This window comes from Rutilus rutilus, assembly GCF_951802725.1.
Source record: "Rutilus rutilus genome assembly, chromosome: 17".
Classification (NCBI taxonomy): Eukaryota; Metazoa; Chordata; class Actinopteri; order Cypriniformes; family Leuciscidae; genus Rutilus; species Rutilus rutilus.
The window spans coordinates 29,066,713-29,092,019 of NC_140230.1; the positions used below are offsets into that span (position 1 = coordinate 29,066,713).

The following is a 25,307-nucleotide window of genomic DNA, read 5'->3' on the forward strand; positions in this document are numbered from 1 at the left end:
TGAAAACTTGAATCTGTATTTTTTAAAACTGAATATTTGAAGTCTAAGAATTCAGAACAAAAAAAATTGCTGTTTGAAAAACATGTCTAATAAATTCAGCCATAAACATATCATTTTAATTCGTTAAATTTCAAATGTTCAATATTCGTTTAAAGAAATCAAATTCAGAACTATTTAAAATACCACATAAAATTCAAATTTGTTAGATTACACATCTTGTAGCCTAAATAATTCAAATTTACACAATTCAAATTCAAATCATATTGTCATATTATAAGCTCCATACAGCAGAACTCTCACTGTTTCCCTATCAGTTACAGTCCCATTCATCCAACATTGTTGGTGCATCCATCTATAGCCATGACATTGCCCAGATGTTTGAAGTTGTTATTCTATGAAAGCTGCCACCTCCGCCACATCCGTTTTGTTCTTTCTGCGCCAAAGTTTGTTCTTGCTTAAAATCCTCTCAAGAGTGCGTTTGCTCAGAGCTATTCCATGGAATTTCATCATTTGTAAAACCACGGTCGAAATACTCCTTAATCTGTTCATAATTCATCATGTGTCGGGTCGCGTGCGTCAGATCAATGAGCGTGCCAGTCGGCAAGTCATAATTTCGATTTAGTTATGTCATAATTTTGACTTTTAAAGTCATAATTTCGATTTTTTAATCTCATAATTTCGATTTGGTATGTCAAAATTTTGACTTTTTATCTCATAATTATGACTTTTAAAGTCATAATTTCGATTTAGTAAATCATAAATTCGACATTTTATGTCATAATAATGACTTAAGAATGTCATAATTTCGAGTTTTTATGCTCGTTTTTTTTTTTCTTATGTGGCGGGAATGGGCTTCCATATATATGAAACTAAAACAATAAAAAATATTTTTTTAAATGTAATAGGGCAATGAAAATATTGCCAGACCAAGTAAAAGTTTCAGAATACTGACTTTACTGGGCATTTCTATCTTCAATTTGGACTAGTGCTAAAAAACGCTCTGCATGACAAAGATTACAACAAAATGAATGCAAAATGATTGGAAGAGTTAAGTAAAAGACGCCAAAAAAATCACATGCTCAAAGTCTATGCTGACCGACTGTGAGTTCTATCACCTGTGACTGCTTTCCTACTCTCTCCCTCTCACTTTATCAGGGCTACGAAAGAAAACCTGCTGGTCCAGTCACAGAGTTAAAGGCTTTAGAGAAGCCGCGCTACGCTATTTAGCCTCTAGCTTGGACAACACAAAAGGTAGATAGGTCACGGGAAACTCCTGTGAAGCTCAAGTGAGGACAGAACCTTTCCTGATATTCTAAGCAAGGGAGGAAAACGGTTAAAACTTCACACAGTCTGCTCATTAACGGGACCTTCTGTTTAACTGAGTTTCCTCTGCCTGTTCATAAATCAACAAACACTCCACAAGCTGCAGCTGAAGCCTTAATACCCTGTGTGGTGAACAGGCATCTTAAATAGCCTATAAGACTCACACAAAACAGACCCCTGTAGTCACATCCATTAATCTTTGAAATCGCATCTGCTCAGTGCAAAATATGTGCATACATGTTTCCAACGACAGGGTGGTGCTGCCCGACCTAGAACCAAGTTTTCAAAGCAGCAAATCAGTCTAGCAAGACCGATGCAATTTTATTCGCTATAATTTCTGACCAGGATGTGGTATCAAAGATTGCAATTAATTACTTTGGATGTTAAATATGTTTTCAGAACTTATAAAGAATCAGCACCTTTTTATTGGAAAAAAGAGCCACAGAATCTGCTGACATAAAGCCACTTAAATTGAGACTGAATGCTGTTGGTCTTCAGTGCTTTGTTTTAACCAGTAAGCTGGAGAATGTTGTTTAAGATAATAAAAAATAGATGAGATCAAACATTTAATAATTCATTCGTTCTGCTAAGGTGCTGGATTGTAAAATGATGTAACAACAGCATCAAACAGAGAAATTAGGCAGCCAAAAGTAGCAAGATGGCATGATATAGTTAGGAAGAGCCTTTGGTTACGTTTCTGTTGCGCGATATTTGCCTGTGGATACGGAAATGCCTTGTGGACGTGTTGCCCTCGTTTCCGGACGAGCTTTTGGTTCAGACTGTCGTTTGGATTTGGCATTGAATCTGACATGGCTCAGGGCAACACAATGCAGCTTTCATGTTTCCAATCACATCCCGGTTATGCAATCTGGCTCCGCGGGACGTGCCGGAGAATGGGTGCACGTAAAATGTTAGCATGCTGACCAGACCGGCATAATGTTCTGGTTAGGGCATCTCTTCCTGTCTGTGCTGGGCAGATTTCATGAGCTGATGGTAGGGGGATGCTGTTGTTAGCACTCCATTATGGAGAGATGATGGGAGAAACATCTGTTTTGTGAAAGAGACAGAGACTTCTTCCAAAGTGGCTTTAAAGTTTTAAGCTGTGTGGTTTTGTAAAAGCACACAACCCCACTTAAAGGGAAAGTTCACCCAAAAATTAGTACTCTTTTGGCGTAAGTCGACTTGCGTACAGCCGTCTACCGGAAGCTAGTTATTTTAGTCTATAAAGTTTTAAATATGGATATTTTTCTTACACGAACGCATCGCTTCACTTCAGAAGACCTTTATTAACCCCTCTGAGCCGTTTCGAGCACTTTTATCACGGATAGATGCGCTTTGATGGACTTCCAAAAAAATATACCCATTGACACCCATTATAACACTTGGAAGAGCCAGGACATTTTTTTAATATAACTCCGATTGTATTCGTCTGAAAGAAGAATGTCATTTACACCTGGCTTCAGGGTGAGTAAATCATGGGCTAATTTTCATTTTTGGGTGAACTATCCCTTTAAGAAGTAAAAATATGATCAGCCAAATCACATAAATAATCAGGCTTCACGGACATATGGAGAGAGAACAAAGGCACTAAGTCAGTACACTAAAGTCAGACACTAAAAATTAAATGAAAATTTTTAAAACTAGAGGGAAAAAAAGGTTTACAAGAAAGAGTATTATAAATTGACTATCAACATCCTAAACGGAAACTAAAATTTAATTTAAAGTAGGTTCAATTTAAATTATGGTACAAGAAGCTCAATTATGAGTAGGGTTGGGTATCGTTTGAATTTGAACGATTCCGATTCCGATTCCAGTTCCTTGTTTCGATTCCGGTTCCTAACGATTCTCGATTCCGATTCTTTTAAGAGGCAGGGTCAAAAAAGTTTAGATAAATTTTAATTCTATGAACTTTTTACTTTTTATGAACTTTACTATGAATTTCTCACAGGGCTGTTTTCAACTACAATATAAATATCAAATCTATTTTAAACAAATTTTTTTTAGGATATTTTAAATGAGCTAGCTAAGGAAATAGTCTGACCTTCTCCATCAATTGCTATTTTCACAGCTAAAATGGGCTATCAGGTAAAATAGGCTAAATAAGGTTGTTTACACTCATGTGTAAATGTGTTTTCATGATTATTATTTTTTTACGTTCGCCGGCATCGCGCGCAGTTTTCAAACGGACGAGCAGAGGACGAGAGAATATGGTTGTAACTTGCAAGATACCGAAGAATAAGAAAACATCATGTAAGTAGGTTTTTAAGGTTTAACGTCAGGGTTGTTTGCTCTGAATATACATTTTATGAATGATTTTCGTCTCATAAAATGTATCGGTTCGCAGTTTAGCATAACAATCCATATATGCTTACACCTGTGCTAGTAATACACGCATTTACCATGCCGTGTGTACGTTAGCTGCTACAGTTTACAAATGTTTAACTAATGTGGGGAAGTAGGCTACAGCTGTCAGTGTTCAGCGAGTTAACATTTGGCTGTTTGAAATCGATTAACGTTATGTAGTTACTTCAGTTCAGAATAGGGCTAGAAATGATCAAATTGGTAACTTAGACAGCGGTTTCTTCTTCCGGTCGGCGGACTGTGAATCGAAACTAGGAATCGAAATTTTAACTTTTGAACGATTCCGGGAAAATCGCAAAGCTAGTCCCGGTTCCAATCGATACTCGATACTCGATACCCAAGCCTAATTATGAGTAAAGAAAAGAGTACCATCAAAAATCAATCATCACATGACCCCATTCGTGACCAGGATCTGCAGTTGTTGCACACATCAAATCGAACTACTCAACATTTGGGCTCTGAATCTCTCTTACTTTGCAGTTCAAGACCAGTTTCAAAGCAAAATGCCAGGATCTATCCTCCAATGAAGCCAACAGACAAGATGTTCTTTAAAACGGGGCCATGGGGTTAAGTTTTCACCTGACGGGAATGTCAAGTGGTAAATTACCCAAACCTGTCTTCCCAGGCAGTGAAGATGGTTTCAGCTTCTGTAACCGGTCCTACTCGACCCGCTCCGAGCCCCCATTTGAACCGGGGTCTCCCGCGTGGAAGGCGAGCACGCTAATTAAGACGCTAAAGACCATAGCCGCTAGCGTCAGTCGCTGGCGCGCCTCTTGAGGCCAGAGGAATTAGGTTTACACGCACAGCTCTTACGGGCCTACGTCCGTTACACTTCTAAAAGCACTGACCTACCAAGCCTCGGGGCTTGAAATGTGATGAAACAGAGTAAGGTAGTCTCCCAAAGCTTTACCCTGAGAAAACATTCATTGTTCAAGCACATTCATTGTTTTAATTGAAGCTTGAAATAAAATGCTTTGCCTCCTAAAATCGCTCCTTTGGGTGCTACTTATGTTTTATACATTTCTGTTTATTTATCTTCTTCTCAATCTGCTATAATGACAAAAAAAATGAAGGAAAAAAACCCAACAACAAACGAATCCCAGGAATACAAAAAACTGTATGCAATCAATAGTTCGCCCCTTAAATCCTGCATGAGCCTTTATTTTTCCCCACAAAAGTATTTTTTTACTAAGATTCATGTAGTCAAATCAATATCCATTTCACAAACTTGTCATGTAAATTGAATAAATTATGCCTTTTGAGTCACACCTTACCAAGTGAGCAATAATTCTAGAAAACTATACCCATGGGGCCGAGCATCAGTGCTGTAGGGTATGTGTTTATTTCACAAGACTAGTCAATTTGCAGACATCTCCAGGACAGACTCCAATTGAATTTAAAATCTTAAACTGTGTTTGTTTGTTGATTTTCTGCCGTGTACAGACCTAATAAATCACTGCGTATTTGCTTAATTGAGTTCTGCATCTTTTAAATCTTTAAACGAGTCCCTCTTTCTGTAAGTTTATTTTCGCTCTTTGAAGTTGGCATTTCAAAAGAGGGAGCTGCAAAGCAATATGCAAATGATGATCTAGGACTGAGCCACAGCCCCGTATGAAATCGACAGTAACACGAGAGCTTTTCGACTCCGTGATTGCTTACATAATATTGATTTCCCATCATAGTTCATTGGCTCATGAACGTTCCAACACACGTTGATGTGTTCGCCTCATCAAAATGATCTGTCTCCTCTGACAACCAGCACGGCACCTACAGCTACACGCTCCCACTAGCTTTGCTCCAAGAGCACAAGCCAGGAACAGCTGGTGTCGGACTCCTGGAGACTGGAGTGTGCACGCGTGTGGCGCAGGTGTTCCTCCAGTTGTGGGCTAAAAGCCTCGCAGGCCCAGGTGTTCATTCACAACCTGCTGCATATTTGGGTCACAGTACTGGGACTGAAAGAAAGAGAGGAATACAGATCGGGATAATTCTTTGCCACCAGGTCTCAAGACCAAATGCAACCCAAGCTTGAACATATTTAATGATCTAATTAAGTCCCCATGTACTTAAAGTGACAGTTCATCCAAAAATTTACATTCTGTCATTATAATCCATCCATTTATTCTCCAAACCGCTTGTCCTCTGTAAGGCTGCGGGTCTCATTAGTTACTCACCCGTATTTCTGTCCAGTCTGAGAGGAACGTTTTTAAATGAATAACAGTTTAATCGAGAAAATAATGACAGAATTTTCATTTTTGAGTGAACTATGCCTTTAACAATGTATGCAAAGGGTCCTTTTTCCTTGGGTTGCATTCAGCTTGTGTTCTAGCGGTGACATCAGACAGTTGCCAAGATTCAGCAGACGCAGGCAAACTGTAGAAAGAAGAGAGAGAGGGGGAGAGAGAGAGAGACAGATGCTCGCCGCAAACAGAGTTCACATAATTACTGTGTGTCAGGGCTTTGGAGAGCTCTCATTTTCCACCGTACAAAGGAAGAGAATACAGGAAGAAAACATGCTGATCCCACAAACTGTATCGAAATGCTTGGCACACAAACCGGTCGGCAGATACAATTTTCATGTTAATGGCTCTAACTGTCAAATGACTTTAACAAAGTATCTGCACACTTTTCAAATCAACTTTATGCCATGGAATAACGAAGATTGTTTCTAGACTGAGTGCAGGACTCAGGCTGAACCCCTCTGACTTAAAATGTTATAAATAAAAAAACGAAATTACCATTTCAATGAACATAAAGTCCTTCACATTGTTATTGCAAATAATTAAAGCTAATTTAATCATTTTAATAAGATCAGACAAATTCTCTATTATACAATTTTATTTTATATATGTTTTAATAATTTTATTAAAATGTAATTTCATTTCATTTATTACGTTTATATTGACTTTTCACTTCTTTTTTTATATATATTATTTTATATTACGATCTCACAAACCACCAGTTGAGAAACGTCTCGGTTACCCTCGTTCCCTGACGTCACAGCTGATAGGGAACCATGGTGGAAATAAAAGAGGTAAAAAACAAAAAAGCTGCACTATTCTCAGGTGGACAATCACAATGGCAAACATCTCACCTTATATTTCCAAGGGCTATTACACAATGATAAGCACTGTGCAATTCTTTCCAGTGGCTGCACTTTCCACACAAAAGGGAACAGTTCGTCCTCATTGATCTCTTAATGGAAGAGTGTTCAGCTAGATTGAAAGACAAATCAAAACCTCACATTGGCAGAAGCCCCCAGCTTACTGATATCAGTTCAATCAGCCGAAACTCTGATCGTCAGCTTTGATAAATAAATTTGTGACTGAAATCCCACAGTGGAAGGTTTAAATTGAATGCACTTGAAAAGCAATTTCTTTTTGCCGTGAAAGTGAGGGATTTCCGAAAGGGAGGGAGGGAAGAGGAGTGACAGCGTTCTTCTCCAGGAATTAAAATAAATCCAAGTCAGCGTGACCAATTTAACAATTAAGATCAAAAACTGAGGCTGAAACAGGAGCCCCGTGTGGCTGAGGCTTGGTGCAGTTTACCACAGGGCGAGAGGACGGGGGTTTCTGACGACCTTGCCCTAATTCATCATTAAAAAACACCATAGCTCTGGGCCACTCTACATATCCTGTCAATAAACTATTATAGCACAATGGACAGGCGGCCTGCCATGCTGGCATGAAGCTCAATTAACTCTGAGGACAGGGTACAGACAGAGAGATCAAAACAGAAACAAACAACAAGCAGAGAAACTGAGCAATAGAGTACAATATAGACAGAGAACAGCTGTATTTGTATTAACTATACATTAATAAATACTGTAGGATATGCATTGCTCATTGTTATTTAATGTTAGTTACATTAACTTCTAATGTTAACAAATGAATCTTTATTATAAAGTGTTATCTAACTAACATATAAATAAAATGGAAGCGAAATTTGAATTGAAGCGAAAGTATTTGATAAACATATACTATGTGCGGAGAGCATTCGCTCAATATCATCTAATTGGCATTTAGCTGCTTTTTTATGAAGTCTTCATGTACAGTAGGCTATATTTACTTGTTTTTTACTATATTTACTAATTTGTATTTATTCTACTAATATATATATATATATATATATATATATATATATATATATATATATATACATACATTTAATAAAAAATACAAATATATGTAAATGTATACATAAAAATAATATAATTAATTAATTAAAATAAATTAATAAATGATTTTCATACTTATGTCCAGTAAATATTATTGTATCATGAATATCCTGTTACCATGATGTAAAGCTACTTGTAGCATGCAAGTATATCATTAATATAGTCCAAGTGACTACAGTGGCTCAATCTTAAGTATATCAAGCGACGAGAATACCTCGAGTTGGTTCACGTAGTGTTTTTGCGCAGCGTGTCTGTGTTGTACGTCACATTACACACATGACCAGCGTCGGCCAATAGTGAGCCTACGTGGTGATGTGTAACAAAGACGCGCTGCGCAAAAACACTACGTGAACCAACTCGAGGCCCAGATAGAAGGAAATGAATAGTGGAATAAAGTCGTTATTTTTGTTGTTTTTGCGCACAAAAAGTATTCTCGTCACTTGATATACTTAAGATTGAGCCACTGTAGTCACTTGGACTATATTAACGATCTCTTTAATAACTTTTCTGGGTCAGCAAGTTTCGGTCACCTAGAAGTCTATGGAGGAGTGAGCCAGCTCTCAGATTTCATCAAAAATTTCTTAATTTGTGTTCCGAAGATGAACGAAGGTCTTACGGGGTTGGAACAACATGAGGGTGAGTAATTACTGACAGAATTTTCATTTTTGGGTGAACTAACCCTTTAAAAAAAAAAAATACTGTTTTGTCCTTCAGTAGCAGACTTGACAATAACTGACAGTTTTGACTTTACTAACGGGTGATCTCACACGCCAAAAACCACATAAACATATGCGTGCAACAGCACTCAAAATACACACAAATCCTCCTTTCTCACCAGCCCTGTTCAGCCCTCAGTAACACTGATTCAAACTGACCCAGACAGCTCTCCAGGGCTTCATTTACAACCAAAAAAGATCATTCTGTAAAGCTTTGGCTTCGTCACAATAGTATATCCTGCAGCGGTCTCTGAACTTCTTACATACACACACTCGCAACAGCATGAATTTAAAGGCACAATTAAAATCGCTTCGTCTCAAACAACCGCCCATCACCCCGCGCGCAATGTGTGATCTTCAGAATAACTCAGCGCAGGGTGAAATCTCCTGTGCACATTGCTATAATAGTCCCTCTCTCTAGAGCAGGGGATCATGGTCAGGTCCTTAGGCTAACCACAGCAGATGGGGAAAGGACTAATTGTACAAACCAAACTAACGGGTGAGAAACGGGTGGTCTGAGATGCCTCTGAGCATTTGAATTCCTTCTGCCGGTTGAATGCGTCACTGAAGGGCACAGGGGACAAGAAGATTCCAAAAAGAAAACTTTCCCCAGAATTATGATCTGATGACAGGTGACTGATGAAATATTTAAAGAGTTATATTTAGTTAAAAGGTGTCTGGCAGGAGAGGAGAGTGGGTCATTGTTCTCTTATGGATTTATTGTCAGTGCATAAGTGATGTAGAAGTAATTAATGGACCACTACAGATAAACAAACCTCCTCAAACTGACAGCATGCCTAAGTGAGCATCACTTCAGATGACTAATGAGTGACATCTCTAATCACCTGCCCAAGGCGGCCATCACAACCATCTGCAACGTTCATATTTCTCATTCTAAATATCACATATAAAAACAACAACAACACCATTTCATATTGTTTATTGTTCCAATACTTTGTCATGGGCTTATTACAGGAACAATCCCACTGGAGTAACCTGGGGTTAAGTGCTTTTCAAGGGTGATGGTTCATGGCTCAATTCTTGTGAGGACCAAATTAACAACCTGCCATTTACCAGCACTCTCTGGTTCACACACTACTCTGCAAGGTTCACACTGAAGTGTATCCCAACTTGCTGCTTTAATATAGAATTCCTCTGTTATTTGTGGTGCATATATTCACTATTTAACTATATATTATATATACACACTACCATTCAAAAGTCTGGGGTAAGTAAGGTTTGTTCTCTTTTTTTTTTTTTTTTATAAATTAATACTTTTATTCATCAAGGTTGCATTAAATTGACCAAAAGTGACCGTAAAGAAAATTATTATGTTGTAAAAGATTTCTATTTCAAAGTAAATGCTGTTCTTCAACTTTATTAATCATTAAATATTAAGCAGAAATATTTAATAAGAAATGTTTTTGGTCACCAATTCAGCATATTATAATAATTTCAGAAGGATTATGCGACACTGAAGACTGGATGCTGAAAATTCTGCTTTGCTATTTAAACGAGGTCCACACAATTGTAAGGCATTTGCATACTTGCATAGGGTATTTTTTCTTTCCTGAATAGCAAAGAATAGGCTATGTGTTAATTTTTTCAGACTTTGCACCTGACCTGAGTGTCCACAGCTTGAGCTAGGCTAGTGTGTGATAGAAGAGGCAATACTCAGAACAAATCAAGTGCACGTAGGAGACAAAAGGGCAAGCTGCCCCTAATTACAACTAAAGTACACTCAACATTTCTGAGCTCGGAGAGAAAGGACGATTGGAATATAATGGGTCTTGAGCCAAAGGGAACTCCACAACACTGCCTAAAGCTGTGAATATCACTGTGAATGCAAGGTCACCGATCTATGCCCTTGCACTTTGCTGGGCCCTTTTTGATTTGCTTTTATTGACATGCATGAGGTGACCGAGGGTGAAAATGTCTAATGGATGCCGGATGGAAACTCCGTGTACTGATATTGCATTCACAATAACTTGCAATGGCAAAGTGGCTGAACGTCATTAATTTTCAATTGAGAGTTGCTGATTTCTGGCAACATAAGAGAAACAATAGTAGTAGCAGTGACCTGACAACACAGTTTGCCATCCATAACATATATGTTATACCATGAAAATATGCTCTTCCAGAGTTTTTTTTTTTTTTTTTCATGTGTATAAGTTTATCAACACACAAATCGCAATCATCAATCGTCATATTTTTTTTAATAAAAAAATGAGGGAAACTCATTATATTATAAATTGACCCTATAATGGAAATTAAGTGGAATTTTGGACTTAAGTTTAAAGAACAAGAACGTGCAAAATGTAGTATACCTTGTAGTGGGCCATGACACAAAGATGGCCACTGTTGTTAAACCAAGTAAAATAATAATAAAAAAAAGCTGGTGGTTTTGCAATATTAATACACAGAGCTAATTACTCAAAAAAATATGGTCAACCAACCAATTTTACAAATGTTGGACCACTTGCGATAGAATGACCCAGATGCTATGGTGTAAATTTGCAATAACTTACTTGAGAAAAGTTATCTAATTACATACACGTATGCATTAAAAAGTGTATCTGCACTTCTGCAGTGCACTCAAAGTAAACACCAGCTGACTTCCGACTGTCACTTGTCATTTTTTTCAAACATGCACCCAATCATTCACCCTTGCTTCCTCTTTTTGACCCACCAGACAAGCTCCTCAAGCAGACTATACAGTGTTCAGAGACAGATAAAGTTGTTCTTCGTAAGGCTTTTTTAAACTTTCATGAGTGTATGGATTCTTTAAGGCTGAAAAAGAGAAGAAAGCGTACAGCACGCAAACCATTATCAGTGTTTACCAAGCCAATGAAGGCACCACAGGGATGGTCTTTATGAGGATTAGAAAGCTGCCCGCGGTCCCGACTGTGTGCGCTGCATAGTAATGCTAATGCTAATTGTGCAGGACGAACTGTTAAGCCTCTCTGCTCTATAAGTGACTTCTTGATTAAATGGCAAGTGACATTGGGGTGAGTCAACCATACTGGTGTCTCTCATCCAGTACTGCCATTATACAAATGTGACAGGCCAATAATATAACAGAAATTCTGAGGGCATATAGTGCTCCTAGTAGAGTATGAAGCTAGCAGTGCCAAAGTCATGGGTTCGATTCCAAGGAAACTGGATAGACAGATAAAATGTTTATTGCAACCATACAAAAAAATATCAAAAGATAAAAAACAATTTTTATGTGCGTGCTAAAATCTTGTATTGCAAAGACGCTGGCAACAAGAACAAATAAACTGCTATTTACAATTCAATCCAAATTTCAACTAAAGGAAAATCTCAATTGAAAAATGTCTGGCATAAATGAGGTCTGCATCTATCCAAATGTGCAGTTGTTACCTAGAGAAGCAAAATTCTGAGTCAGATATCAAAGACTACAGGGACTATGAGTGAGTATGTCTTCACTCTGTTAACACAGATGGGACTTTCTCATCCAAACTTTGCTCATAAACGGGACAAAACAAACAGCGACGTCCCAAAAGCACTCAAACGGACTGTGTTAGCAAGCATGAGGCTACACAATGGATTCAAAAATAATTGTCTCCCAGAAGACCCTGCATTGGCTTGACTTCACCAAACAAGTGCTTGGAGAGAGAAAGTCCTTCAAACTGCCTCCGAAAATGAGACACAAACCTCTTCTACTGCCAACAGGACTGTGTTTCCATTGTGCTGAATTCTCACAGAAGAGTGGAGAGGACACTTCACTGTGTTGTAGTGTTTTAAAGAGAGGGCAGTGTTGAAATGACAGAGAGGATAAAACAAAACCTGTTCTGGTCTTTGTAGACCAGACTACGATATTAGAAAATGCAGCCCAGACAGTATTTTTGTTGGTGAAATGACAAAAATGGACAGAGCATGCCAAAAACGCAACCAGTGCAGTCATGAAAAAAATGACTCTTATGAAAAATGTTTTAGTGAATCAAAAATATGCAAATAGCTCTAAAAGACAAATTACCAGTCTAAAACAGTCTGAAAGACTGCAAAATGGACCGTATAACTAAAATGTTCCTAAATAAATTATATTTTAATCAAATGGAATCGAAATCTACTAAATAGCTTATCGGAATCAAATCAAATCTGTGAATTACAGGACAGGACTGCTAGAATGAAAATAATCAAATGAGATGAAGTAGCCTATCTTTCACTAAATTATCTTTTAAAAAACAAACCATGCAACATGTTTATTTAATATATAGCCTACACAATTTACAAAAATAAAGTTCTATATCGTCGCTGTGAAACCCCCATTTTGAAACCTTTATTTTTAAGAGTGTAGTTTTTCCAGCAAAAATATTCATATCCTCATGTATACAAGAAATAAAATAACTCTTATAAATAAGACTTTGGTCACACTGCACACCCATAGTCTAGACATATGTTAAGCAGATGATCCATAGATTTCTTAAGTGTAGGAAAAACCTCTTGTTTAATTTTAAAAAGCCACATGTGTTCTGTTCACTGTTGATGATAGAGGTACAAGCTCTCATCACAACTTAAATTATCCTGTAACTAATTCTCCAATCAGTAGATGCATGATCATTACAAAAGACATTCCTCAAAGGATTTGGAAGACTTTACAGAAATGTACATACTACATATTTTCTCTTTTCAAGGGAACACGTGGCACCATTTTTTTCAGAGGAGCAATTTCAGTAAACATGTCAAAAGATATATTCATCCGATCTCTGAATTCACTTTGTCAAACAATCACAGAGATGACCTCAATCAGAATCACAAACAACCCCAATGGTGTACTCAGGTGATGGACTGGGACCTTTGCTTGCAAAAACAAACATTTATATCCCCCAACGTCAACTACACATCTGCCCCAGCAAAGGTATTTGAGACCACATGTGCTGTCTGGTGACTTCCAGGTGAATAAATATCACTAATTACCCCAAACAAACATTGAATAAAGGTTTGCTTTTAGAGCTCTGATTAGCGAAATCAGACCTGCATGACCTCAACCACTTAAGCTAAGCTCTTAGTTATAATTAGAAGACTTTCTCCATAACATTTATGTTCACTTGAACCCAGTTACTTGATGATACAAAGTGATCTCATTTGAGTTCAGCCAACATGTCCTAATGTATCTGTTTCACAATAATTCAGTCTGAGCTATGAGATGTAGGCCTACCATACCATTAAAATTTAAACACCACATATGCAGCATCCCATCAACTAAAAACTCATTATGACGCATTCCTTTGAATATTGTATTACGTAAGCCTATTGTATGCAGTGGCGCCTCCAAGGGGGGGCCAGGGGGGGCCACGGCCACCCCCAAAATGACACTGGCCACCCCATTGGCCCCCCCAACCAGAAAGAGTGGAGTTTTTAGTATAGTGATTTTATTTTATAAATTAACATAGTTATTAATGAAACACTATATTAAAAAATTAAAATAATAAACTTGTATTATATGAGCTGTATAATACGCTCTCAACCCCTCCCCCTCTTTAAGTGCATTGCGGCAACTTCGCGCACTTTACACGTGCAGCCGCCATAGCCGCAATACCGCGAAGCATGCAGCACATGGACATGGTTCGTTCAAGTTCAGGAGGATCAAGCAACGCAGGAGAGTAAACTTAATGTAAGTAAAACTTGGTTTTCGTATGTCATATAAAAATTCTGTCATTAATTGCTCACATTCGTGTCATTTCTAAACGTGTAAGACCTCCGTTCATCTCCAGAATGCAAATTAAGACAGCAGAGTATGACGTTCAAGGCCCAGAAAAGTTCCTAGATGATCGAAAAGGTAGTCTATGTGACATCAGTGGTTAAACTGTAATTTTACGAAGCTACGAGAATACTTGTGCAAATAAAACAAAAATAACAGCTTTATTCCACATTTTCATCTCTGTCTGCGTCACTTGTGTTGGTGGTGGCGCTGACCGACTCGATAGATTTCATACAGCGTGAGTCTTTCAATTAAATTTAAACAGCTTAGTTAAACAACAAGTTTTAATTTTATTAAATTGAACAAGCGCAACATTCAGCATTCAATCAAATAGGCCTATTCTAAAAGATGTAGGCTATTATTAGGGTAGAGTGGGGGAAAACGCCCCCCTGGGGTAAAACGCCCCCCACCTGTTTTTCCCAAAATAACCACTAAAAGTAGTCAATATAGGTTTTTACTGTTGCTATGCACTACGTTGATAACGGGGATATACAAATCTCTATGGAGAAGCTGACACCAGCGACACATTTGAAGAGAAGAGGATTACATGGTAAATGCTATAATTTTCAGATATTAGTAAATAAGTGTTTAAGAGAATATTGTTCTGCAGGATATCACAGTGATGTATGATAGATGAATAGTGAAGTCTGTAGTTTGAGATCATATATTATTTATAAGGAATATAATTATATTTTAAAAATTAAACATTATTTTAAAAAACTCATAGCTTGTGGGGTAAAACGCCCCCTACGCTGAGGGGTAAAACGCCCCCCCCCCCCCGGGGGCATAGTTTCTCTATCATAATTACTATAATAAAATATTTCTGTCTATCAAATCCTTTGTTTTACACTTAATGCAGTATAACTAGGTGGTAAAATCAAAATATTTGAACAAAACATGAAAAAAATACCTCAAGTGAGCATTAACTAGCTAGCTTGCTAGCACAGTTAGCTCACTGATGGAAGGTAGTTAATTTTGCCTATTTTGAACATTTCTGAAATAAATATTAATATATATACATGTTGATACATTACTTGCCTTTTACCTTTAGAGATTAAAAACTATTGTCTGTTAATTTTGCTGTTTATCTATGAAGCAAACTGGTTGGTAAGAAAGGGGGCATTTTACCCTACCTTGGGGGGCGTTTTACCCCACCGCTGGGGCAAAACGCCCCCTTTGTACAAAAATATTTTCAGTGGAAATACTAATTAATTATGAAGGCTGAGCAATTTTAATATTTGGTGAATAACTCCTGCCATAGTCACTCAAAACCGGGATGGCAATTCTAGTCACATTTATGTTTTGTTTCACTGTAATGTCACATTTTCCTTAAGGGGGGCGTTTTCCCCCACTCTACCCTAATAATAATTTTATTTCAACACAATATCTAGTTATTTCGAAATAATATGTGTGCATGCATCTGTAAATCCGGTGACGCGTGTATTGATTTTTATTAATAAACAAGTGTTTTCTCTAAAAGTGTCGACTCGGCTGCAAAGATGAAGTTGACGATCGCCATCTCTGTGTGAACGCGCCTATAGAGAGAAATGCACATAAATAAGCCTAATGGATTACATAATCAGAGAGTAGCCTTTTTCTTTTTTCGTTTTGAATTATTTCGTTTAAAGACATTTCAAGCTTTGTGTATTTGATTTATTTGTCATGTCTGTGTGAGGCATACACCGAGTTTCGTTAAGTTAGGATGTGCTAGTTCACGTACAATGCAACAATGCAAGTGAGCGCGCAGGCGCCTCCGTTGTTTCATAGCCTATTCATTAAATACAGGCAATTGGTTGATGAAAAATTGATTAAAATTAAGATACAATTTATACAAAACGAAATTCACTTTAAAGAAGGCTTTTCTACAAAACAACTTCAACTTCAACGGTCAAAATCATGTCTGACCCGCTCCATGTCTCATATTGCACATCCTTACTTGCTCGTGTTGTTCTGTTCACTTTTCATAAATCAACATAAATGAAAAAAAAAAAAAAATAACATTACAATATTTTAACAAATATGAAACTAAATGCGTTTTTTAATGGCTACAACATTATAGTAGGCCTACATACCCTCTAGTTGTACAAATTTCTGCACATTCATTTAATTCTGAATTTTGCACAAGTTGAAAGGTATTTGTTCAAATCAAGTTCACGGATAATTACGCGTGCATTTATTAATCATTATGATACTAAAATCCTAACAAATAGGCTATGCTATGTACAAAAAATCGAGCTTCCCCTCGATGTTGTTATTCAACAGATGAGCCCATAATATGAACGCATTTACACGTTAAGCATTTTCCTCCCATATAAAACCAATGTGGCTTAATGCAGATTAGAATGTCCCCTTATTTTTTCGAAATAACGAGATATTATGTCGATACTAGGCTGTGTCCACCGCGTGGTCTCCTTTTTGATCAGCGGAAACGATTTTTGCTTGTTTCGGATCTGACTGTCCAGCGTATTTGAAAAAGTTAAGCAAACTTTCCTGTCTTTTTTACATTTTTCCTCTGAGTTAAACGATCGAGGCTATACAGCAATCTCGACTCGTACAACAAGCGCGCACGTCACAAATATTGAACACTACACAAAAAGTAATTTTATTTTTTTTCATTTAGGCATTTCATTTTAGTGACACGGGAGGTGCCGGATGATGGATCCAATAAAAAAGGTTCCGGATCCAATGTCGGAGGTGACGTAACGTGTTCCGGCTCAAATTAAGCGCTGGTATTGTGCCACCCTGACATTTTTGCTGGCCCCTTTCGGCCACCCTATGAAAAAAATCCTGGAGGCGCCACTGATTGTATGTGGATTTTCTTCCGTGAAGCTGTGAGGCACAGTGAAAAAAAAAACCAAATAATACCCTTAAAGATAGATACATCGATGGTCCAAAAGGATGCGCTCTCCTTTATGGACATGGTCGTGATCAGTTTTCAAATCGAATGCAAACTTAAAGGAACAGTTCACCTAAAATGCAAATTCTGCCATTAGGCTACTAAACCGACACGTTAGGCAGAAAGACAATCTCAGTCACCATTCACTTTCATTGTATGAAAAAGGTGCAATGAAAGTGAATGGTGACTGGAGTCTCATGTCATTTTGTGTGAAAATAAAGTCAGGTTTTGAACAGCATTGTGCTAAGTGAATGATGACATAATTTGCATTTTGGATGCGCTATCCCTTTAAATAACACAAATTAACGCATAAACTGTGAATTTAAAAAGGCTATGAACATACCTCTCATGTTGTGGATTTTAACCATGACCTCGGCTGTTGACATCAAACGATGCGCTAAGTACACGCGTCCCAAGTCTCTTTCTATCTGAATCGGTGAGTGTCCGTCCGAAACCACCTCGAACCACTTCTTCTCGAACTTCTGGTCCGGTACCGTAAAGATCAAGTCTCCGACTTTCACATCTTCGGAAACTGTAACGGTGTAGGATACTGCTTCAGAAATGGCTCTTGGCTTCCTAACTCGGCTTTTAACACCGGTAAGAATATCTATTATGTCAGTTGTTACGTTAAATAGTCGTGTATTGTCGTTTTTATCAAGTATCTCGATTTTAACCGCCACTTCTTCTGCTATGCAGGGCGGCAAGCGCGCGATCAACGCATAGCTAGATTTGGACTTCACGTCAAAAGTTTTGGTGGTTTTTAACACGAATCCTGTGTTGTCCAGATATTCAAGAGAGAAATCCGACGAGTTCTCCCCTGTCAGAACTGTTTCAAGTCCAGGCAAGTTAGATTTTTTGCATTTGTCTTCCAGAGGAAAAAGAAACCCAGCGACAACAGTTCCAGGCGGTGCGTTTTCCTCAGTTTGTCCATAAAAAACTGTCGAATGCACAAACGGAATGGCAATCAAAATAATGAAAAAACATGCAGTAGGAAATCTGAAAAAAGTCGGATTCCGTAAGTGCGCCCTCATTATTCCATCAATTCTGCCACTCTGTCCTTAAAATCTGACTTTTATCCCTTATGCATCAATAACATGCTACAAATGTAGCCCAAGCCACCATTAAATAAGATAAATTAGCTTTTTGCACACTATCTACGGTTTAAGTTTTCAATACAATATGTCAGTGTTTTGTGTGTTGCTCCTCGACCGGCATCATTCAACCACGCTCTCACTCATTCCCACATCCACCGATACACAGCATCTCCATGTGGTACCCAGGGCCCCGCCTTCAAAATGTGAGCCAATCACAGTGACGGAGGGGTCGGCCTGGAGGAATAGACCCTCCCACTAAATTTAAATAGATAAGCAGCTTTCAATAGTCAAAAGTAAGTAAAGTTTCCAAGGATGCAGATTAAATTGTTTTTACAGCGAAATTACTCAGAAGTCTGGGGGCAGTAATATATTTATTTTTAAAGATTCAGCAACACATTAAATAGATCAAAAGTGAAGACTTTTACATTGTTAGAATTTTTTTTTGTTTCAAATTAGACTAAATACAGTACTTTCTATTCATCAAAGAATCCTGAAAAAAATTATCACGGTTTCCACAAAACTACTAAAAGGCACAAACGTTTTTGACATTGATAATAATAAGAAAAGTTTCTTGAGCACCAAATCAGCAGAAGGATCATGTGACACCCGAGGACTGGAGTAACGATGCTGAAAATTCAGCTTTGACATCACAACAATAAATAACATTATACAATATATTCAAATAGAAAAGTTATTTTCAGTTGAAATAAAATGTAACAATATTACTGTTTAACTGTATTTTTGATTAAATCACTGCAGCCTTGTTTAGCATATGAGACATCCTTAAAAAAAAAACATAAAATAATTTACCATCCCAACTAGTCATTTATATAAGATGTCACAGATAAAAAAAAAGAAAAGCAATTTAACAAACTAAAAAAAAAAATATATATATATATATATATAAAAACAAAAGCCATCAAGAATCTAAACCATCGTTCGATCATCAGCAAAGGACCACCAAGATAAGTAACCTGCCATTCAACTACAGACTAACAACAAGAATTTTAACTGTGCCAGTTACATGGGGGTCACATTATTTTAAAAGCGTATATCAGATCTTTCCAGTCTTTAAATTAAGTGTCTGGATTGTGACAGAATAATGCTTAATTCATATTAGACACACTTTAGATTAGGGTTCAATTCTCACCAACTAAGTATTAACTTTGCTTCAATAAACTCCTAATTACTGTTTATTAATAGTTAGTAAGGTAGTTGTTAAGTTTGGGTATTGGTATTAGAGATGTAGAATATGGTCATGCAGAACAAGGCATAAATATGTGCTTTATAAGTACTAATAAACAGCCAATATCCTAGTAATATGCAACTAGTCAATAGTGAGAATTGGACCCTAAACTAAAGTGTAGCCAACACTACCAACATGTGGTACTTTTGTTTTTTCCAACCGAGAACATTTTCCAAATTCCTTCATCCATCTCCACCCAAAACCTGATGTGCCACCCTTGACAAGTGCATGCCGTGCAACTTACTGCTCTACAAAGGGCAAAATATTGTAACCACACATTTAACTGAATTATGATGCAATAACAGCAGTTCCATAAACACAGCCACTAAGTTAAGACCCATATCTTAAGAAGTGTGAACAACTAGCTAGCCAAGGCTTACTTTTTACTATCAGTTACTTTATGGATTCAAAGAAATTTGATATCAAATCAATCAAAATGTAATAAAAAAAACCTTAAAAGACATTTTCACTGTTGCCATAGTCACTGCATTATGCCTTTGTTGGGTGGCATATTTCATATGGCTGCTCTGAAACACTATTAGACAGAGGGTCAAGGTTTGGCTGGTTATAGCTTCAGCCGCCATGCTGGTAGATTCCATATCCACCCCTCACTCAATGTCATCTGGCTGATGGATTCAGTTTGAGGCACAATGGACATGCACAGACAGGTAGGATCGAAACAAATCAGCCTGTGATGTCAAACATCCTGCTGTTGGTGCTACAATGCCGAGCTAGAGAATATTTTATTCCGCAATCCGTATGGTAATAAATGAAGCCGCTTTGTATTGCAAACAAAACCTTTTTTTGCCATGAGGTCAATTCACGATTGCACACTCCTGATCATAATTATTTTCTTATTAAACCACATTTCATTTTTCCCTTTCATTCCTTTTCAGTTTGGTAATTAGCGCTGGTCTGTAAGTGCTGGGTATTCCGTGATGTTCCATCATAGAAACGCATAATGGGCACATACTGCATGTATTGTCTATATTGTCAAGGCAAGGAGATGAATAGGATGGGCCCGATTCCAGTCTCCTTCTTTTGATGTGTAACAATGTTTTTCAAATCAAACTGCTTTTCAAATGGAAATGAAATTAACAGATATGAGTGCTATTATGGATTCTGTAGTGGGTGATTCATTACAGAGTTGTTTTTTTCCCCTTAGCTCTTTGTGGTTCTGTAACCATTATATTGGGCATCTGTAAAGGAGAAAAATTATTCTAAAATTTTCAGGGTTTTAAAGTAATTCTCGTCACTCTGCAGAAATATGAAACAGTCAAGGCTTTTCAGTACTGAAAGGAATACATTCAAAATACTGTCATTACTTATAATCCGTTGTTCCAAACCCGTATGATTTTCCTTTTTCTGTGGAATACAAAAAGACAAGCTTTGGAGAATGTTTGTGTTCCTCTGTAGGCTAGGTAAATGACTGTTATTTGGCCAGATCTTTAGGCGCCGTTTACACCTGGTATTAAGACTTGGTCGATTTATTTTGGTTTGATTGGATTGGATAACACAAAGACGAGGGAGACATACACACCCGTCTACACCTGGTGTTTTAATCCGTCTCTTTTGTCCACTTCCAACCACTTCTGTCCTATGGGCGGGTTAATGTGTGTATTATTATTTTATTTTTTTTGATTTCGAACTAATGGACAAAATAAGCTTGCGCAATTTACATATGAACACGCCTGGAGACGACGGAAAAAAAATAACGGAGAGCAGCAGCTTTTGTTTATGGCTCATGAGTGTGTGTTAGAAATCAGGAATGGTGAGAGAACAATGTGCCTGGTACATTTTTCGTTTATGGAATGTTTATGCGTTAAGTCAGTAGGCGGAGAGTAGCTGGTCTTTTGCGGTTGTTCGAATGCATTCGACCAAGCGTTTACACTGCAAAAGCAATCTGGTCGAATGCGTTTCAGACTACCTCTAGAAGTGGTTGAAAGTGGACAAGCTCAAAATGTTTTAGTCCCTGTTTACACCTGTATTTAGCGTCGTCCACTTGTGATCCGATCGACCAAAATGCATCTTAATACCAGGTGTAGACAGGGCCTTGGTGAATACAACTCAGTGTAATTTGACTGATGAACAAACCACTCTTTTAAGGAAGTTCTTTGAATGAATTATTAACAATGCAGATTGGTTAAATAAATACTGAACTCCATACTTTTTGGGTCCTGTTGTTAATTTGTTAATGTACAACTTAAAGTGCCAAAATGGTAAGCAGAATGGACAGTATAACTGAAACTTATCCAAATGAATAAAAATGGAATCAAACGGAAACAATTTCTGAATTGAATCAAGAGCCAGTGAATCTGAATCAAGTCAAATTGGGAAATGTGAATTGATTCCCAGTCCTACTCCTCTTCCAAACAAAAGTGCGGTCATATGAGATTGAAATTATATGAGAAAGAGTGAACAATGACCAAACTTTGACCTTTTGGTTGACTATTCCTTTAATGTCTCTTGAGAGACGGGCCTTGGATGATGGTACAGTGCTGTGCACGTGTCCATATTGTGTTCAGATGTGCGCTGAACCTTTGTCAATTGTGATGAATGAGCGCAGTGCCAAAGATGAGGCAAGGTGGAAAAACAAAAGATCCACACATGGATATATTTATTCTCATTCCCATCAGCTCAACATGTGCCTCACCTTGTCATACCTCTACCGTAATCATTCCCATAATACAGAATATATACAAGATATGACGTGACATAACCTCTCAGAAATATGTTAATATCGCCATTTACTTGATTTCCAGAGAAAGAACCATCTGAATGGTGCGGTGTGCTCGGAACGCTAGCTGAAAGATGTGTGCATGCTTTAAATGGATTAAAGCAATCACCTGCACATTTCTCTAAAGTCAAATAGACTCGTTTAAGCATGAAAGCTCCCACTGCAGCCCGCCTCCTCCTCCTCACCTCTCTTTGAGAAGCATAACACAAATTACAGCAATTTACCCCAAGAGGCAGTGTGTGCGTGTGACAGCAGAATGGGTTTCGAGTTGACGGTGTCGAATGTCATGTCACAGCCACTCACGCCAGTCTTTCATCATATTTTGGCATGCCTCTCTGAGGAAAAAGTGACAGGAATGGAGAGGGAAAGACGGCAATCTCGCAAACCTTGAGTTTCTCCGTCAAAGGTCACCAGAACTGACAGGAATTCTCTCTCTTGCCATCACTGGCTCGTTTCCCCCTCATTTCCATCTGTGCTCTCTCTTTTCTCTTTCCATCCTTCCTGCACTCTCTCTTTAATCTGAGAACTTGACAGTCAAATGAATGCCAGGTGGATTTATTTTGCCTCCGCCCCTGTTGTATCACAGACAGAGAAAGAATTATTCAACAGCTATAGAGTAGCCCTGCTCGTCCATCTCCTCTCTGTGTGCACAGAATCGGTCTCTGTTCTCCTGTCTGGTGTATCAGATTGCTGACTGGTTCCTCATATGCTCACTGACAGAAAGGCAGACGTGACGGTCCCCGGGCCCGTCCCCGCAACTCTAGTGATAACATCTTAAATCAGAGTCTGCAGAGCTGCTTCTCTCTGTCACATCGTCCTCCTACCAGCTCTTCTCTGTCATTCTCAAATCCATCTCCTGCATTCTTTTCTTCTTCTGGCTTCATCCCATCATTATTGCATCTGTATTGTTCTCTCTTGTGCAGACGTGTGCTCATTACAACTTTCTACAGTTTTACCCTAGTTGGCTCAGTTTTAGAAGCATTTTTAGATAACCCAATGATTAGCCGATATTTTATTTTAATATCATAATACAAATTTGTTTAAATAAAACACTAAAAACAATCATTGTAAAAGCTACAAGTGAATTTAGGCATTACAACTTTATAATGTACAGTAGGAAAAATGGATATTCATTTAAGGTTTGATAAAGATTACATTTAACAGAGTTAATAAATTGTTAGCACTAATAAATGGAGAACATTTTTGAAAATACATATATTTTGCATCCCTACAAAACAAAATACTTTTATGCTTTTCCATAGGAAAACTGACAATCATTATAATCCATCTTATTATCCAGAGACAGCGATAAGTAATCCATATAGGTCAGTTGCCCAAATTGTGTAAATGCTGTGGTTTCGCAGAACTTTTAAATCGTGGCTCTGTTTGAAGGTCTATAATACCTGGAAAAGACTATTCATTGGGTGAGGGGATCCTAATCTGTTAAAAAATATCTAATATAACAAAATATTAGCTATATGTTGCCTGCAAAAATGAATGGCTGTCAAACGAGAAAGTTTTGTTGGTCCCGATTGTGTAGTTACAGCATCTATGAGCAGGTGCTGACCTGCCAAACCTTGACCCCTTGGTTTGAGTATCTGAACTAGCAAAACTCAGCAACACTGACTCCAAAAATGGTACAAGTTTGGGCCAAGACCATCTGTTTGTCAGATCAATGAAGGACAGAGAAATGTTCAGAATCCTATTTGAAAACAATCGTTATTTTGCTATCCAGAAATTCTACAAAAGACTCTATTTGCTCTACATTAACCGATACTGTATATTAAAGAGATCTAATTTCTTATTTTCTTTCCTACGGCCCAACACCAGAGAGATGTGCTCTTTGACATCTGGGACTCACAGGTGGATAGGTTTGTGTGAAAGATAATGCGTAGTTGAACATAAAGAGAGAAACACGATAAAGAAAGAGTGACAAAAACAGAGGGAGCGGGAGAGAGAATGACACCGTTCTTCTCCTGTGACCTATGCAATTGCTAGAGTAGAGACAGCTCATCAATCTCCCATGGTTGAACATCACTCTCTGTCTCCAATGGAGGGACAGCCTGTCTTGTCCTAATGCATGTGTCCTTACCTCTCAGCTCCTCTCAACAGATTTACACTCCAGCCCTCTGCCTGTGACAGCAGCTTTCCTTTCACTACAATCACCATCACTTTGGACCAAACCAGGGGCGTTACAAGACTTCAACCTTAGGGGGTCAGAGTGCCTCATCTGAGCTGTTGGGGATGAGTGGAATATTTCCTGGTTTAATAGAGAGAGGTCATGCGTTTGAATCTTGCTTGACTGACATTTAAAATAAATTAAAACCAAATCACAAGCAGGCCCGGCTCCACAATCAGGAGCTTGGCCCATCCTGGCCCCATGGTATATACAAAAAATTACATCAAAATACCCGTTTTGGCGAGTCTCCTCGTAAGCACAGTCTAAACTGAGTTCAATTAAAAAGTTTTAAGGAACGTAAACAGTTGAGGGTAAAAAATCTGATGTGTGTCAGATCCGTGCATTTGGTCTTAAAGTGACAGTAGCTTAATAATACTGCTACTGTCTTGTGTCATTAACGTTAATTAAAGAACAAAATAAAATAAAAAATAAAATCTCTGTTCAATTCTGCTCTTGACTGAATAACTTCTTTAGCTTTAATAGGATTACAGGAGACATCATAGTATTTCGTACCTGAATACTGTATCTTTGTTGTTGTATTTATTTGTGCTTTCGCTTGTAATTTGTTAAGTCATTCTTATTTTATTGCTGACAGTTTACTTGTCTTTATTTAACATTATTTATTAAAATACTATTTATTTTATTTGTGGCGGGGCCAGTGAACATTTTGGCAGGGCAAGTAACTAGTAAACTCTTAATGTTGAGTCCTGTGTGTTTATAAATAGAGTTAAAACCTGCCCCTTTGGTTATAAAATAAAGTTACAAAATCTGTTATGGAGAAAAATTTTAATAATGTTAAAACTCCAGCCCACCAGGAATGTCACTTGGCCAACCTCACATCTCAAAGCTGGAGCAG

At 37.8% G+C, this 25,307-nt stretch overlaps 2 protein-coding genes across 2 annotated transcripts in view; one reads left to right on the plus strand and one right to left on the minus strand.

The window, feature by feature from the left end:
- Positions 1-18,388, minus strand: part of LOC311275870 (neural-cadherin) — a 124,043-nt gene extending 105,655 nt beyond the window's left edge. The window contains exon 1 of the mRNA XM_084385151.1: positions 17,539-18,388. Within this exon, the coding sequence (XP_084241277.1) occupies positions 17,539-18,226 (688 nt within the window). The 5' untranslated portion in view covers positions 18,227-18,388. The remainder of the gene's footprint in view (positions 1-17,538) is intronic.
- dek (DEK proto-oncogene) overlaps positions 1-25,307 on the plus strand; it is a 379,089-nt gene that overhangs the window by 254,128 nt on the left and 99,654 nt on the right. The window lies entirely within an intron of this gene.